The following is a 17,402-nucleotide window of genomic DNA, read 5'->3' as shown; positions in this document are numbered from 1 at the left end:
TTTGAACCTACCCAAACCCAACCTCCATGTCAGGAGTCTTGGGGCAGGAACCTCTCGTGCTGACCGGTCCCCCTCCACAGACTGGGTACTCCAGTGGCTCCCAAAGCATGCACCATGAGCAGATGAAGCCAAGGTCAGTGCACCTCACAAGCTGTATGCAGCTGAACGTGGCTCCTCAACCATGACTCCTGACACGCATTAGGCTACCGCAAACTTCTTTCTATGACCTTTGCCGACTTTTCCAGAATATAAAAGGACATGTATCAAGCGGTAATTTTCTGGATAGCAGTTTGGGAGCCTACATACTGATGACATGTTCTCTTTAAGGGTGTCCAGGGACGTCTGTGCTAAAGGTGGGCATCACTGATGGCCTCAGCCTGGTGCCTGAAGCTTGGGACCTTGCATGAATTACATGACTGTATGTAGACATTGTATCGCTCTGTTATTTGGTTACCTATGGAGCCGTTTGCTCGCTGTAGGTTGGGTTTCCTTGAGCCCTTCAGAGGATATTATTCATGAGGCCCAACTCCTATATCATCAATAAAGCCTGGTAGATTGTGATTCAAGCAAACAGACCCTAGTGGCTGCAGAGACAGTCCAGACAAGTGGTTTTTTTTCCCCCTGGACCTTTGGGGCTCACTCTTGTATCAGAGGCTGGGCCCACTGGAGAATTCTCTAGTACTTTGGTGGGCCAGTCCAACCCTGTGTATGTGTCACATAGCTACTTAAACACACCATATCGAGAAAGGGATGCCAAAACGATCTACAGCCCAGGGCTCCATGTGAGGCCATCTAACGCTCAAACCTTTGTCTGTATCTTATCTTTGTAGGAGCTTCTGAGCCGGACCTCTCTAGAAACCCAAAAGTTGGACCTAATGGCTGACATTTCGAACCTAAAGATCAAGCTGGCCGGTTTGGAAAAAGAGAAGAACGACTGCGAAGACTCTCACAACAAGGCAGAGGTTAGTCAGCCTCCTAATGTTATCATTCATTGATGTATAGGTATATACAGGTCCTTCTCAAAAAATTAGCATATTGTGATAAAGTTTATTATTTTCTGTAATGTACTGATAAACATTAGACTTTCATATATTTTAGATTCATTACACACCAACTGAAGTAGTTCAAGCCTTTTATTGTTTTAATATTGATGATTTGGGCATACAGCTCATGAAAACCCAAAATTCCTATCTCAAAAAATTAGCATATCATGAAAAGGTTCTCTAAACGAGCTATTAACCTAATCATCTGAATCAACTAATTAACTCTAAACACCTGCAAAAGATTCCTGAGGCTTTTAAAAACTCCCAGCCTGGTTCATTACTCAAAACCGCAATCATGGGTAAGACTGCCGACCTGACTGCTGTCCAGAAGGCCATCATTGACACCCTCAAGCAAGGGGGTAAGACACAGAAAGACATTTCTGAACGAATAGGCTGTTCCCAGAGTGCTGTATCAAGGCACCTCAGTGGGAAGTCTATGGGAAGGAAAAAGTGTGGCAGAAAACGCTGCACAACAAGAAGAGGTGACCGGACCCTGAGGAAGATTGTGGAGAAGGACCGATTCCAGACCTTGGGGGACCTGCGGAAGCAGTGGACTGAGTCTGGAGTAGAAACATCCAGAGCCACCGTGTACAGGTGTGTGCAGGAAATGGGCTACAGGTGCCGAATTCCCCAGGTCAAGCCACTTTTGCACCAGGACTGGACTGTTGCTCAGTGATCCAAAGTACTTTTTTCGGATGAAAGCAAATTTTGCATGTCATTCGGAAATCAAGGTGCCAGAGTCTGGAGGAAGACTGGGGAGAGGGAAATGCCAAAATGCCTGAAGTCCAGTGTCAAGTACCCACAGTCAGTGATGGTCTGGGGTGCCATGTCAGCTGCTGGTGTTGGTCCACTGTTTTATCAAGGGCAGGGTCAATGCAGCCGCTATCAGGAGATTGTGGAGCACTTCATGCTTCCATCTGCTGAAAAGCTTTATGGAGATGAAGATTTCATTTTTCAGCACGACCTGGCACCTGCTCACAGCGCCAAAACCACTGGTAAATGGTTTACTGACCATGGTATTACTGTGCTCAATTGGCCTGCCAACTCTCCTGACCTGAACCCCATAGAGAATCTGTGGGATATTGGGAAGAGAAAGTTGAGAGACGCAAGACCCAACACTCTGGATGAGCTTAAGGCCGCTATCGAAGCATCCTGGGCCTCCATAACACCTCAGCAGGGCCACAGGCTGATTGCCTCCATGCCACGCCGCATTGAAGCCTCCTGGGCCTCCATAACACCTCAGCAGTGCCACAGGCTGATTGCCTCCATGCCACGCCGCATTGAAGCATCCTGGGCCTCCATAACACCTCAGCAGTGCCACAGGCTGATTGCCTCCATGCCACGCCGCATTGAAGCAGTCATTTCTGCAAAAAGGATTCCCGACCAAGTATTGAGTGCAGAACTGAACATAATTATTTGAAGGTTGACTTTTTTTGTATTAAAAACACTTTTCTTTTATTGGTCGGATGAAATATGCTAATTTTTTTAGATAGGAATTTTGGGTTTTCATGAGCTGTATGCCAAAATCATCAATATTAAAACAATAAAAGGCTTGAACTACTTCAGTTGGTGTGTAATAAATCTAAAATATATGAAAGTCTAATGTTTATCAGTACATTACAGAAAATAATGAACTTTATCACAATATGCTAATTTTTTTAGAAGGACCTGTATATATCCACATCTGCTGGACTTCAGATGATTAGAGCTTTCAGAGATTGACACCTAACTTCTGCTGCACTTCATCCTGTCCGGTGCAGCCTCTTTCATGAGTGCCCGATCATATCTATTCTCAGCATTTTCCCTCGGCTACATTAACCACATTCTGCCTTTTTATATCTGACCTCTTTTTATTAGATATTTGATTTTGCTTTCCCTCCAAATCCCTAAAGTGGACACAAATATAGAAATACAGTATTAGAGGCCTGACCACCCTCTGGGTCATCCACAAGATGGTTTCCTTCTATACGCGATAGAACATTTCTGTAGCATATACGTGTGATCTTTTTTACAGTGTTGTTTTTTGTTTTTGTTTTTTTTAATTCTCCTTACTGATCATATTTACAATGTACTGTGGTAGCCATGCCTGGAAACTGTCAGCAAGCAGACCTTCTGCTGTTTACAGATCTGATTTTGGTTTTCCTTTTTATTTATGACTGGCCAATTTGCTTGTAAACAATTGTATTTGTATTGAGAAGGGCTACAAGCCGTTTATGCTAGGAGACTATTATCCATTTAGATCAGTCAACAGTAGCTTGTTGATGGTTATCACATTATCCCAGAAGATATGTATACAGAATGCAAAAAAACAGAACGTAAGCGGAAAAAAAAAAAAGTTTTTGTGCAAGAGACCTAAGGCCTCCTGCACACGAATGTGTGCACCTCATGGCCGTGCTGCGGACCACAATGCACAAACACAGTCTGTGGGGAAGCCGCAGGGGATCGCGGACCCATTCACTTTAATGGGTCCGTGATCCGGCCGTTCCGCAAAAAGATAGGACATTTTCTATCTTTTTACGGAACGGAAGTACAGGACGAAACCCCACAGAAGCACTCCGTAGTGGTTCCGTTCCACATCTCTGGATTTGTGGACCCATTGAAGTGAATGGGTCCGCATACGTGATGCGGAATGCACATTGAACAGTGTCCGTGTATTGCAGATCCGCAAATTCGGTCCGCAATACGGCAACGGGACACCTACGGTTGTGTGCAGGAGGCTTAAGGGAGAGGGGAAACCTTCCCTAAGAAATTGTATATACAGTACAGGTCTCCTATTGAGTCATGATCTAATACTCTTTTGGTCAGAAAATATGTACTGGAGAGCAGATGTGGAAGGGGCTTTACCTGGACTCTGTTAGGTTGGGGGTCTCCTGTGGAAGGATAGTCCAGGATCAGAAAAACAAAGCTGCTTTCTTCCTCATCGTGCCACTGGGATGTGTGGATCTCTCCATTCACTGCTATGGGACTGGTCAAAATCGCCAAGAATGGAAGTCCCATAGTGAATGGATAATGCTGCGCCCCATACTCCACTTTCCCCGCACCACACGGGGTCCTGTTTTTGAGATAGGAGCAGGTCCCAGAGGTTGGACCCATACCTATTGTATAATTACTGTATATGGTATATCTTGTGGCTATGTCCTAAACAACCAGATAAGAATAACCCTGCAATACAGCAAACAACCTGTGGACATGTAGAGCACTGTTGTTGGAAACCCTTAAAGGGCATCTGTCAGCAGTTTTGTCCCTATGACACTGGCTGACCCGTTACATGTGCGCTTGGCAGCTGAAGACGTCTGTGTTGGTCCCATGTCCATATGTGCCTGCATTGCTGGGAAAAATGAGGTTTTAATATATACAAATGAGCCTCTAGGAGCAACGGGGGCGTTGTAACAGGTCAGCCAGTTTCATGGGTACAAATCTGCTAACAGATGCTTTTTAAGGTACGCCCACACCAGGGGATATGCTGCAGATTTTTGGACTGAATTTTGTGGGCGCAAAATCTCTGCAGCCTAGAGCACAAGATTTTACCAAATCTCATCCACACCTTGAAGAAAATATTGGTATGAAATCCATGTTTCAAATTGTACTGCAGTTCAGATTTCAAATCTGTGGCTTGAAAAATTTATGGTGCGCATTTTCTAATTTCCCGCATTGCAATGCGTACGGTGAGATCTGTGACAAATCTGTATGTAATTCATGCAAATTTTGCAGCAAAATTGTTTTCACTTATTTGACGTCCCGCGTAAATGGGACCCTTAATAGAGCGGTGGTCACACATGTGCACTAGAACTCCATTTTCATAGGGGACTTTGGGGCCTCCTTTAATGACTGGGATTGCAAGCTAGGTTGTCCCATGAGGATAACATATTATCTGTCCACAGGATAGGAAGCAAGTGTCTGATTGTCGGGGGTCTGAATGCTGGACCACAAGAATGGGGCTTGTTCTCCCCATCTGAATGAAGTAGCGGACACGTGAGTGATTCCACGCCATTCAGCGCGATGTGTTTGCCGGAGCCAGAAGTCTCATAGATTTGAATGGCATGGAAGACGTGTCTGTGTGTCTTGCTCAATTCAAACTGGGAGCATTGGCCCCAATTCTCGTGATCGGCAGGGGCCCCAGAAGTCAGACCTCCTGTGCATGGGTAATAAGCTATTTCATGGGACAACCCCTTTAACCGTTCACATGGTATGATGTGCAGTAAATTAAAGGAATCCCAGACCATTAGGAAAGCCTTCACCAAAACAAGGAGGTCTCCAACCTGCGACTCACCAGCAGAACTATGACTCCCAGTATGCTATCAGGATATACTCAGAATCTTAGTTTGCAACAGCTGAAGAGTTGCCGGTTGGCGTCTCCTGCCCTCTTGCCAATGGCCATCATCTCGTTGAGCAGTCTGTTGTGTTTCCATCTGATTCCTCTCCGTAGATTTTGGCTTCTCGAGGCACGCCAACCACTTAGCAGCTGTTATACGTCTTATATGTGCTAGTAACAAACACTCGAGCCTATAAAATCTCCAAGATATTGATTTCACTTCCACTTGTCATCAGAACGCCACAAGTGGAAATTATATCCTTCACCGCTCTTCTGACACCTGTATATCGTGGGATTAGATCATATCTTTAAGGAATGGTATCAGAACGACTTTGGTTATTGGTATGTTTTTGTTTTTTTAGTTAATTGCGGAGTTTTCGGACCTCGTTAAACCTGCTGTTTTTTTTTAGATTCTTATGAATATATTCTGCCAATTTTGTTAGCATACGTGATGATAGTAATGTGTACCCCAAATGGAGCGCGAAGCCTGGGGACATTGCTCTGTGACAGGTGGGTGACTGAAGGCGGTGTGGTTTTGACAACTGCTGGGCGACTTTAGAACAGTTTTTTATTTTTTTTTCAGGGTCTGTCTGTATTCTGGGATAAAACCTCTAGGAAACATGTATTCTGCATCATCTAAGTGCCAAGTGGAGATCCAATCCTTCAAGAGGGGGATAAAACATGCCTGAGTCAAAAATTCTTCATAGGTCCCCCTTAGCCCTTTGGAGGCTAATAGCGTGTACTCTTGGCCTCCCTAAGGCTGGAAAGCATCAGCATACTGTTTTTTAAAATTGCTTTCCTATTCAACGGACCAATTGCAACGGGCGCCTCCCCCCAGGGCCCTTTAAGAGGGAAAAAGTACTTGTTTTCGTGACTTCAGTTGCAGTGAAGCAATAAGGGCACAGGGCCCCTTTTAGTGATACTGTGGATGGTACCCAGGTGTAGGAATTCCAGAGTGGTGTAGGGTGGCCTAAATGTCCCTTAATGTTGGTGCACGTGTCACGGTGCTCCTACCTGGATACGCTGGACCCTAGGTGTTGGCTCCGAAGCAATGAAAAGGGGGGGGGGGGGGGTTGTTGATGAAGGGGGATGAAGAAATAAATTGAGTCCAGATCTTGAGATGAAGTTGATAACAGCTTTACTTTCATTAAACATTTCTCCAAACAGTCTCAGCCTTTGTCTTGGTTCCCAGCATGCTTTAGCATGAACAAAACTGTGGCAGGCAAACTTCTTTCTGCTACATTTGTCGCTCTCTGGCTCTGCTGTGCTGACAGGTTAAATAGAATCTCTGCTTCTGCAGGATGCTGAAACTTCTCTTGTAGTCCGACTCTAGGTTTGTCCAGGGAACTATACTTCCTGGCTTCAGAGGCTTCAAGCTGTGGCCTCCACATTCAGCAGAGCTGAAAGTGCTCTAGCTGGCTTAGACAAGGCTTGGCATGGGCACATGAAACGGCGACGTGCCCAGCCCTTGCTTCCTTCTCCTAGCAGGGGGTAAGCTGGACCTTCCCCTAGCAGGGGGTAAGCTGAACTGACTCTAACTGGTCCCCACCCTTCCTGTAGGAAATGGGACTCTCCCACTCCACAGCAGAGAGGGGTTAGAATGGAATGGAAAGCTCTATTCTAACTAACTGTAGCTCTGCCATGTTTGCTGCCACCTGCTGTTGAACCAGGCACATTACATGATAACAAACAGTTTCAAACACAGGAATGCACATTTTTGGACCTGCAATAATTACACAAGATGACACTAGATTAACCATAGAAGACATTAGCGGGGTGCAGAAGTGGTAATGGCACTCTGGGTCAGTACACAATACAAAAATTTAAATGCATTATTTTAACATCGGGGACTCTGAGTGAAGTATGGCATACGTCAGGCATTTACATTCAGTCAGGATACACAATGCAAACATAGTTGGCCGTACATTTTAGATGCTTATTTTGTTTGTATTCCTCACAACTTCCACCACCTTCTCCAACCCAATATGCATTTATGTTCAGTTGGGATGAGTGCGCATATGTTCTGAAAAGGAAGAGGGACATAAGTTGCTGCCTGGCACCCATGACGATAGTATATCTTCCAAGAGAACTAAAGGAGCAGGCATGTTGAAATACAACAGTCCAATCTTTCTATCCTCCAACATCTGCCAAAGAAAGAGAGTCAGAAGACCCGTTAAGTGCCGCACGCCCGGTTTGTTTATGTCCTTGACTTCCGGCTCCGGCAGTTTTTTTTTTTTTTGCTTCCAAGGTTCTTCAGGGGTGCAGTGGAGAGATGCTCGTGTGCATGCACTAGAGCTCAATGAGCACTTTCCATCAGGTTAGTCCGTTCCCCTCCAGTGACAATAGCTATGATGTGACGTTCTCTGTGCTGCTTAGAAGTGAAGGGTTCAGCGCCACAACCATATGTCACAGGAACTTGAAAAAAACTCCTGTTCCGCGGGTCACGTGATGAGAATCTAGATTGCGGACATGGTGCACTTTCAGGGAAAGGTATATTTTGAACTAAGTCGATGAGAGTACTTGGGTATTTGGAGTATAGAACTGTAGCCCTGGAAAAACCCTTTAAAGTAGAACTCCCACAAAAATGTGCTTTCTCTGACCTGTTACATGATGTAAACTGTAGTGAAGGTAATCTTCTTACCAGTGACTGTATTTGTGAGTTATAACCTCCCTTCTGATCCTCAACTGTGTCATGTGACCAACACTGACTTTCCAAATAACACAGCATCTTATCTGTGGACAGGAAGTCAGTTTCTCTATATATTCTTATGGGAGCCTCAATGTCGGTCTCATCGAAATGAATGGAGAAGTAATTAACTTCCTGTCCTGTGTCAGTTGGAGATCAGAGTGTTGGTCACATGACACAGCTGAGGATCAGGAGGAAGGTTATAACAGTCACCAGCAACTACAGTGTACATTGTGTACCTTTCTAACAGGTCAAAGAATAAAACATTTTGTGGGTGCACTTTTTTAATCTGAGTGTGGCTACCTTGCCATCTAAAAAAACTTACAGCATTTGGAGCTAGCTATACTTTTCCTTCGATGGCTCTTGATACCTCAAACTGTTGAGTATTAGCTCAGTGTTTGGCTGCTGCTGACAATATAGCTTTTCCAAACAGAAAATAAATCTAATATTAAAACCGCAGAACACCTCTGACCCAAAAAGTTAACTCTGAAATTCAGTCCTCAACCAGGCTATATTCCCAGAGATCCAGGAAGCTGAGCTATGAGGAGGAGTTTGATGGAGTCTTCACACAGTTGCTTTAGCTTTTCCTTGTGCTTGCTGAACTGACAAGAAGCAAACAAAGAGGTCAATGGAAAATTTAAATCCCAGCCTAACTAAATAAAGGCTCTGCAGGGGTCTGAAACCTTTGCATTTATAACCCCTTTTCCTACATGTTAGAGAGAGGAAATTCTGTAGTGGCCACTTTTGTTTTTTGTCACTCATGGACATCTACAGCAGCTCTATAGTGTTAGGACCCCACTAGACAACTCCCCGTCCCTCAGCTCTTCCATGCTCTTTGATTACATGTAGGTTTACTGCAGAATTTCCTATTGTGTAGGAAAAGACAAGGTCATATGGTTACCAGGACCACAAGTTGGCATGTCAAGGTGAACTATAGGACCCTAGGAAGCATGCAAAGTAGGACTTGTCCTCAAGAATACCCAAGGAACTTCTGGTGTGTATAGGCTTTGACATTCTCCTGGGCCCAAAGGTTCAACAGAAGACAACATTTGAGGTTGATTTTTGGCACCAAACATTTGCCACAAAGTTGTATTTCTTATGGGCAGACTCACAGAGAACCTACCATATCATGTATGTTCCGTGATTTTAATGTAGCTGAAAGTGGATGCACATGAAGGTTCCACCATCAGAATTGGCCTTCTGATGGGCCCAAGAATCCCCAACCCAACACTGGAAGCATGAACAACTATCATTGTTTTTAATTTTATTTATTTTTTTACATTTGTATTTCTGTGATTTAGTTCTATTGGTTTCAGGTCTTTTCTTTTTTTCTTTTCTTGCGTTTTTTGAAGTCTGTAGTCAATCGGATCAATGAGCTCCAAGAGCAGATGTGCAAATTTCAGCTGGAGATCAATACTAAAATCCAAGAGAGGGAGACCAAGGCTAGCATAACTGACCTAATCGAGTCTGTCCACAACACCACAGCTTGTGACCCCCCACAACCGGTGAAGTGCTCTGGTTGTGAAGGGAAGGATGTATGAGAAGTATTCTGAACATTGCATGGGGTATGGTTGGGTGATGTACTAAAGCGATTTTTCCATGGTCCTGCATTGGCACATGTTGCACGCAATTAATGTGTACCAGGTTTTAGTTACTAGCATATTTATAGGCATCCGTGGCAGCTATGCAAGAAAATCCCAATTTCTGCAAAGTGTATTGTTGAGTAATACTTTGAAGAAATTGAAAAATGTTAGAGCTTTTTGGTAACTTTTGAAAATTACTGCAAAGAAGAATTGTGGAGTCTGTCAACAGGAAATTCATGGATATCCATGCACAATGTGTTGTGGGGCTAGCTCGGCTGAATGTATTGATATCTTTCACTTATTGATCCCTTGCTTCATTCTGGAGAAAGAGAGTACTTTTAAGGCATATGCAAATAATCACTTGCGTGCACCAAGGGTGGGCCCAGGGCACTCTGTGCAACCTTGCTGCTCCTGTTTCCTCTACCAGTTCCTCCTTGATTGGCAAGGTCAGATGAGATGACTATGCAGGAACCTGACCCTTTCAATCAAGGAGAGGGAGGGGTGGGCAGAGGAAGTAGGAGGAGCAAGGGTGCACGGAGTGACTTGGGGCCACCCAGGTGTGCACTTAACTGCTCATTTGCATATGGATTAAAAGTACTTTTCCTCCAGAATGAAGCAACCGATCCCTAAGTGAAAGTTATCTTTTACATTGAGCTGAGCTAGCCCTACAAGGCACCGTGCCTGGATTATTAGTGAATTTTTGGTGTCTTTTATTTTAATTTTTTTAACATTATATTTTGCCACTTGATGGAGTGTAGAGCATAATGATGGAGCCCTTTAACAAAAATTTTAAATGCTTTACCATATCCCGTGCCACAAATGTCCTTGTCTACTTGGTTGAAATACTAGTAGAGAATGACAATTGGAGGTTTATGTTCCTAGTGCTGTGTGTGTGCTATTGCTTGCGGTGAGATGTTTCAGATCTTCAGGCTTGCGCCTTGTTGTTTTTTGCTGTGACTTTACAAAAATTTATTTACTTGACTATTGATTTGAGTATTTGCATGGTTGTAGACGTTGATGGAAATTCTAACATCGTAAGGGAGCCGTATCTCCTATCACAAACTCCATATTCCTCCTCTAGGGCATGTGTTCTCTAAATACCAGTATGAAGGAGATATCTAGTCTTGGAATTAGGGCGCTTTTACACAGGCCCATAAAGACCCCTCGTTCCAAATGATTGGCAGCATTTTTACCGTGGGCAATCGCCCAACAAATCCATTACATGCGTGTAAATGGAGTTGTGTCTATGAGCATGGGACAGTTGTGGCAGACTTGCTGTATACATTTCTTCATCTGAACGTTTCCATGTTCATAGTCTGTAAGCCTGACCCATCAGTTTTGAATAGAGGGAAGACCATTAATGGTCAGAGCTGAACCCATAGATGCAACCATGTTTCCTTTCGTGCCATCGACTTGCTGTAAGTTATGAAGGAGTAACTATTCAGTAATAATATTCAGGTTTGCCCTTCAAGGTGAATTTTTACTACTTTGGAAGCGGCAAATAAAATGTTAGTTGCCTGGAGCTACACAAGGACTTGCTGAGACACTTAGTTTCCACAACTCGTTCACGTGCTTTCATGACACAGGTGGGAGGGTTACTAATCGCTGAAGAACATCAGACTCAAGTGTGGACAGGCCAGGGGAGTGATTACGTCTTCCCTGCTGACTTGGTGTGGATTGCATGATCTGCCCGTTTTGACAGTGAGGAGTTTGGATATTTTGCCTGAACTGTGTAGACGTGCGCCTCTCGCCTGGTGCTCATGGAGTATGTTTCTTGGTCTCATTCACAGATGCTAATACAAGAACTTAAAAGCCTCAAAATTAAAGTGGAGGAACTGGAAAATGAGAGAGTGCAGTATGAGTGGATACTCAAGGCAACAAAGGTGAGCTATCGTTCGGATTACCCTTCTCCAGCAGTACCTAATCTGGCTTGTATCTGCTGTGTGATGCCTTAATACAGATCTGCACAACCTCCGTGTGCTGCCGCACAGCCTATGTCTTGTGCAGAGCTTTTCTTCCCTGGAAGCAACACTTGTAGGGGACAGTACCACCATGCACGGGCATAGTTAAAGGCTCATGGGTCCTGGTGCAAGAGTTTAGCTTGGGCTCCCCTTCCCTTAGTACATTGTGGCCAGGGGCAGGGGTGCACCTAGCCTTTCTGCTGCCTTAGGCAAAAATTGAAGCGGCACCAACCCATGCCAAATTCTCAACCTAACCCCTTCCCTCCAGCCCTACTGTTAAAAACCTACTTGGAAAACATTACATACAGCATTACAAAACATACAGGGTAATACAGCACCTCTTTCCTCATCTTCTTTCAGACCAGACCGCCATGATGATTTCTTTCAGTCATCTCTTGTCTATGCAGAGTGTGACAAAAAGACACCTTTGTTTCCTACTTTTCCATCATCTCCCACCTTCTCAACATCCCAATACTGTGGCCACTGTGCTCCCCAATACTATACTGCAGAAACAGAAAACCCATCTGAAAATACTAGTACCATGCAAAAAGTGCCCTCTTCAATAATTTTTAACACACAGTGCCCAAAAAAATAACACTGCCCAGCAAACAGTGTCTCTGACACTAAGTGTAAACATAATGTCCCCCAAAAATACTTATGCTAAGCTGAGTCAGTGTGCCCCCCCCACAGTTATAGTGCTCCCCAAAGTCCCAGAAATAATCTTCCAGAGTGCACTTAGTGTTAAGTGACCCCAATAGTAATAATGCCCCATTGTGCCCATACTAGTAATCATGTTCCTCATAGTCCCCTAGTAGTAATAATTCTCCTTATAATCTTATCTTTCGGCTCGGGCGCCTATATCGGATCGTGGGCTCGGGCGCCCATATCGGATCGTGGGCTCGGGCGCCCATATCGGATCGTGGGCTCGGGCGCCCATATCGGATCGTGGGCTCGGGCGCCCATATCGGATCGTGGGCTCGGGCGCCCATATCGGATCGTGGGCTCGGGCGCCCATATCGGATCGTGGGTTCGGGCGCCCATATCGGATCGTGGGTTCGGGCGCCCATATCGGATCGTGGGTTCGGGCGCCCATATCGGATCGTGGGCTCGGGCGCCCATATCGGATCGTGGGCTCGGGCGCCCATATCGGATCGTGGGCTCGGGCGCCCATATCCTGCTTCTCTGCTGCTCTCCACGTCTAGCATCCTCTCCTACAGTCACGCTCCTTCTCCGGGCCTGCACTGCACTGTGACCTGTCTGGGTGCAGCGTCAGGTCATAGTGCGTGCCCACGTGAGGACAGCGCAGCGCAGGCCTGGAGATGACCAGGGAGGAGGGGTGAGTACAGAGCTTTATTCCCCCTCCTCCTGCAGACTAGTGAGCGTCTCCAAAATGGCGCACTCTGCCTTATAAAGGAAACAATACTGTAATTGGCAGTGCGCCACTGGCGAGGAGGGCCCTGTTGGCCGCCCTGGCTTATGGGCCTGGTCGCAATTAGGACAGCTGTGACCCCTGTAACTATACCACTGCCACCCTGCATATGGCATCCTGTGTAGTATACAGCGATTATGCTGTCAGATTCATACGGTATCAGAAGGCTCTGTATGAAATCGGAGGCATACAGGGATACAGTAGATGTTCAATGCACCTTTAAGTGAGCCCTTTGCATTACGCGCTGTTTGCCATGAAGCTATCGTGTTCATGAGGCCTAGAGATGGGCTGTCCCTGGCTGAATGGATGGGGCTTATGTAAGCCCTGCCAATAAATGGGTGGCCCAGCTTGATTCGTGGGCTTTCGCAGGGCGGGTTTTGTTTGTCCCAGATTTACCAACTGCAATGTTGGTAAGTATGTTAGAATATGTACCTAGGGTGGCATTTGGAGGAAGAATGGAGAGATGTATAAAAGATAAGCTTTGCTGGGAGACATTGGGCATTATTTATTAAAACTAGTGGAGACCTTGCACATGGAGACCAGTTGTATCCCAGATGTAATTTTTCAAAGGGTCTCTAAAAAAATTGCAGCTGAAACTTTTATTGATTGTTATGGTAAATGTATGAATACAATGACAACTGGATGATGCCGACCCTCTTGTCAATAGCGTCAGGAGAAAGTACAGATCCTGCTTCTGCCAAAGAAATCACACTTAAAAGGCTCTTGAAGCTCCACAAAAGTAAAATGTCCTCTAGGGTTACCAACCAATGCTCTTTCCCTAGAATTACCCTGTAGATTTTAACATTTTTTTTTTTTCTGCATTTTCTTTTCTTTTTATTATTTTAAGGCTGAAATTGCTCAACTCCAGGAGCAGCTGGCACTGAAAGATGCAGAAATTGAGCGCTTACAGAGCCAGATATCTTCAAGGACAATTGCACAAAATGAATCTTCGGAAAGAGGTAAATGGGAATATTCTTTGCCTAATCCAAAGAAGTATCAAAGAGTCAAAGACCAAGAAATACAAAACATCTTGAATATGAATCCAATTGTTTTGTGTATACATCTCCATGGTTACAGACCACAAACAAACCACGTGTAGTCAGATCTTGAAGACATGCTCCCAACTTCTTGGTAACCTATGGAATGTATATATGCAAAAAGTTGGAGTCAAAAGGAAAGAATTTTGACTGTTGGGTTCAGTCTACACAGAGTTTGCTTTGCAAACACCTAGATCTGCATGGGAGCTGTAGACTCAAAACGATAGAAGTTTACTCTAGATTATATTCGTGGCTGCTTCATTTTCTATTTTAGATGCATTGGAGAAATAATGCTGGTTGCTGTAGTGCACACACCCTTTCATACAGTGCAATCTTAGCATGAAACTCTCAATTTGGCAAGAATTAGCAATGCATATCTTACATGCAATGTAACTTTTTGCATTATTTTGCTTTTTTTTTTTTTACTTCTTCCCATCCCGTAGAAGAAGTATTTAAGAGGAGGATAAAAGAGAAACGTAAGCCATTGTTCCTTTGTCGTCCTTGTCCACCACTGTTGTCTATAATGCTACATTGTTGCAATAACCTTTGTGCCACATCACCGCAAACAGACAGCTAACATTGTGTCAGCGCTTCCTCCACCTTAGCTTCTCCCTGAATCTGTGAAATCACTTTAATTGTTGGTCACAGAAACATCACGGGTTCCAAAATCCAGAATGGGCAGGCTGTCTGATTGCTCTATGTGTTGCCTGCAGTGTTGGTGAAATCTGAGTTAATCAAATTCCGCTATTTTTATTGTATTTGATTTGCCATGCAAAAAAACAAAAAAATTGGGGGGTTTAAAAAATTGTGTGTTGTGAGTCCACCCTCCCACTGTACAGAACAGGCATACGTCCATTTTTAATTGCATCGTAGAATTAGGACTTTTAATAGGACCTAATAGGTTATTTCCCATAAGAAATAGATGCTAGTGACAAGAGATGGGTTCCAAACTGGGGTTGTCTTCTCCTGGAACATTGAGTCCCATTATTGTATCAGAGCCGGGGACCACTAAAGGATCCTGACCTATAGTACTGTGGTGGGCCAGTCTCACCTTCATTATTACTTTTTGGCCACATATCTAGAAACCAGCGTAGGGTTGGCTACGTGATCCATATCTAGCTGGTAAGCTATGGATAGTGTTGGGATCTGTACACATGGACGGCGTTGGCTATAACACACTGCACAGGCTTCAAGCTTAAAATCCAAAGTCCAAATCGGGTTTTATTTCTTCCCAACAAATATAACAGAAGGCAAATTTAAGTCTTCACTTTGAGCAGATCATAAACCTAAAGAAAATACCTGCCCGTCTGGGCACTAACTAAACAGCAGTTTTCTCATCTATAATCAGCATCAGCATTAGAGCAGGCTTTGCACCATAAGCTGGTTTTGCAGCTCCCAGGCTCTGACACTGAAGGAGCTTCTCAGCTCTATATGTATTCCTTCCAGTAATGAGCACAGCAGCTACACCTGGCTTGCCTCGGGCTAGTGTAAAGTGTAGTACTGGAGTGGGGAAGGAATAGCAAGTCCCACTATTAACCTCTCTGCCATTTCATAAAAATCCTGGTCATTAAACACATTTGAACAAGTACCTCAGCAAAGTACACTTTGCTGAAGTAACCCAGCAGTCCTGGATTTTTTTTACCTTGCCCACCTGAGCAAACTGGGTGAGATATATATATATATACCCCCTCCAGTTTTTTAACAGACACAGTGTTATAGTAGTTCAGATCAATTCCTACATGCTTCGCTCATGATTTCAGTTTACTTGCCTCATCGTAGTGCCTTGAGGGCTGCTCAGCAGTACCCTTTTAAAGGGGTCTTATTGAGGGCTATTAGACTCGCCATATTGTTTAATGGTAATCATATTGTTCTTCACCCTTCCACATGCATGCTAACTTGGATGCTATTGTGTAAGCTTAAAGACTTTGCCTCTGACAGCCAACAGCTGTTTTAGTGGGGGTTGGGGGGAAGGGTTACAAGAATTGCCCTCAACTGCTCATTTTTCCTGCAGCGGCCATCCATATGATAAACATGTATGGACAGGATCTACTAGCACTAGCACAAGCACCACTGCTTTTTAGCCACCTGATCTAATAGGGCAAAATGAGACAAAATAAAATAAAAGGTCCTACCCTCCTGTGTCTCCCATGACTTGTATCAGGTGTGGTGATAGAACTGGACTATTTTGACCTACCCTCACATTGTTATGGCCCAGTCCAACCTTCGATGGCCCTGCATAGCCCCAGCTATGGACACCTCTTTTTTATAGTGCCCAAATAAATGTTCCATACAGTGCCCAAATAACACCGCCCAATTAATCAACTTGGGAATGTCGCTGCTTACCGTTCAACTCGAGAAAAATAAATTTTTGTCTGCCGGTTTCTACTTATCCTTGACCGTTTTCTTGTTTCGGATATCCCAAACTGTTGAGTACTTTGTAAATGATGACACTTTGTTATATTGATTGAAAAATTCACGGCTTTGTTTCTTAACACCACATGTGCTTTGCATTGGAAATCTGTGCTTTCAGCAAATCTAATCCCATTACCAGGTTTTTAATTCCGTCCTTAATTTTTAGCATTCACACTCCTAAAAAAAAAATTACGTAAATAACAAATTCCATTTTCTGACCCACAGATCAAGAAGTTCAGAGGCTAAAATTGGGGATGGAAACATTACTAGCGGCAAACGAAGAAAAAGTAAGCGTGCACGGTGTATAATATAGGCTGAGCAGCGTTCTTCATGAGTGGCTTCATGAGTTTTTTTTTTTTTTTTTACACTTAAGTTTGGAATTTAAAACTGTTCTCCGAAATTTTTGAACTGATGACCAGTGATGAGCGAATCTTCTCGTGCTTCGCGGTAGCGAATCAACTTAAGCTGAAATAGTGTAAAAAACCAAAATAAATAATACTTGCCTGATCCATTTATTTGCGACGGCCCCCCCCCCCCCCTATCTTGACTGAACATCTTGGCTGAAATCCCGTGTGTGGTGACGTTTGACATCACCACGGCGGCCGGAGCCATGCCATCATCTCGGGCCGCTTAAGATTTCTGGCCAGACCCTTAAACAAGATGGCGGCGTCCAGCCTGTTGCAAGCAAATGGGTCTTATTTATTTATTTATTTATTTTTATTTGGCGAAGCAGCCAAATCAAATTTTGTAAAAGTTTGTTCATCTCTAATGATGACCTATCCTCCGGATAGGTCATTCGTATCTGATTGGTAGGGGTCTGACACCCTGGACCGCCACCGATCAGCTGTTTGAGAAGGCACCTGCACTTGCTGCGACCTTCTCACTGCTTTGCCTTCGCCATGTGATGTCACCTTCATCGGTCACATGGCCTAGGCACAG

General features: G+C 44.3%; 1 protein-coding gene across 8 annotated transcripts in view; it reads left to right on the top strand.

The window, feature by feature from the left end:
* Window positions 1-17,402, top strand: part of PPFIBP2 (PPFIA binding protein 2) — a 165,501-nt gene that overhangs the window by 107,346 nt on the left and 40,753 nt on the right. For 6 of the 8 annotated variants that reach the window (XM_044270639.1, XM_044270637.1, XM_044270636.1 and 3 more), the window contains 5 exons: window positions 831-962; window positions 11,415-11,507; window positions 13,862-13,973; window positions 14,495-14,527; window positions 16,689-16,750. In XM_044270639.1, coding sequence (XP_044126574.1) covers window positions 831-962; window positions 11,415-11,507; window positions 13,862-13,973; window positions 14,495-14,527; window positions 16,689-16,750 — 432 coding nt within the window. The remainder of the gene's footprint in view (window positions 1-830; window positions 963-11,414; window positions 11,508-13,861; window positions 13,974-14,494; window positions 14,528-16,688; window positions 16,751-17,402) is intronic. The other 2 variants (XM_044270638.1, XM_044270643.1) reach the window with 1 other exon arrangement.

Source organism: Bufo gargarizans, chromosome 10, assembly GCF_014858855.1.
Source record: "Bufo gargarizans isolate SCDJY-AF-19 chromosome 10, ASM1485885v1, whole genome shotgun sequence".
Classification (NCBI taxonomy): domain Eukaryota; kingdom Metazoa; phylum Chordata; class Amphibia; order Anura; family Bufonidae; genus Bufo; species Bufo gargarizans.
Note: the sequence above shows the minus strand (reverse complement) of the source record. Positions and strands in the feature narration are given on the sequence as shown.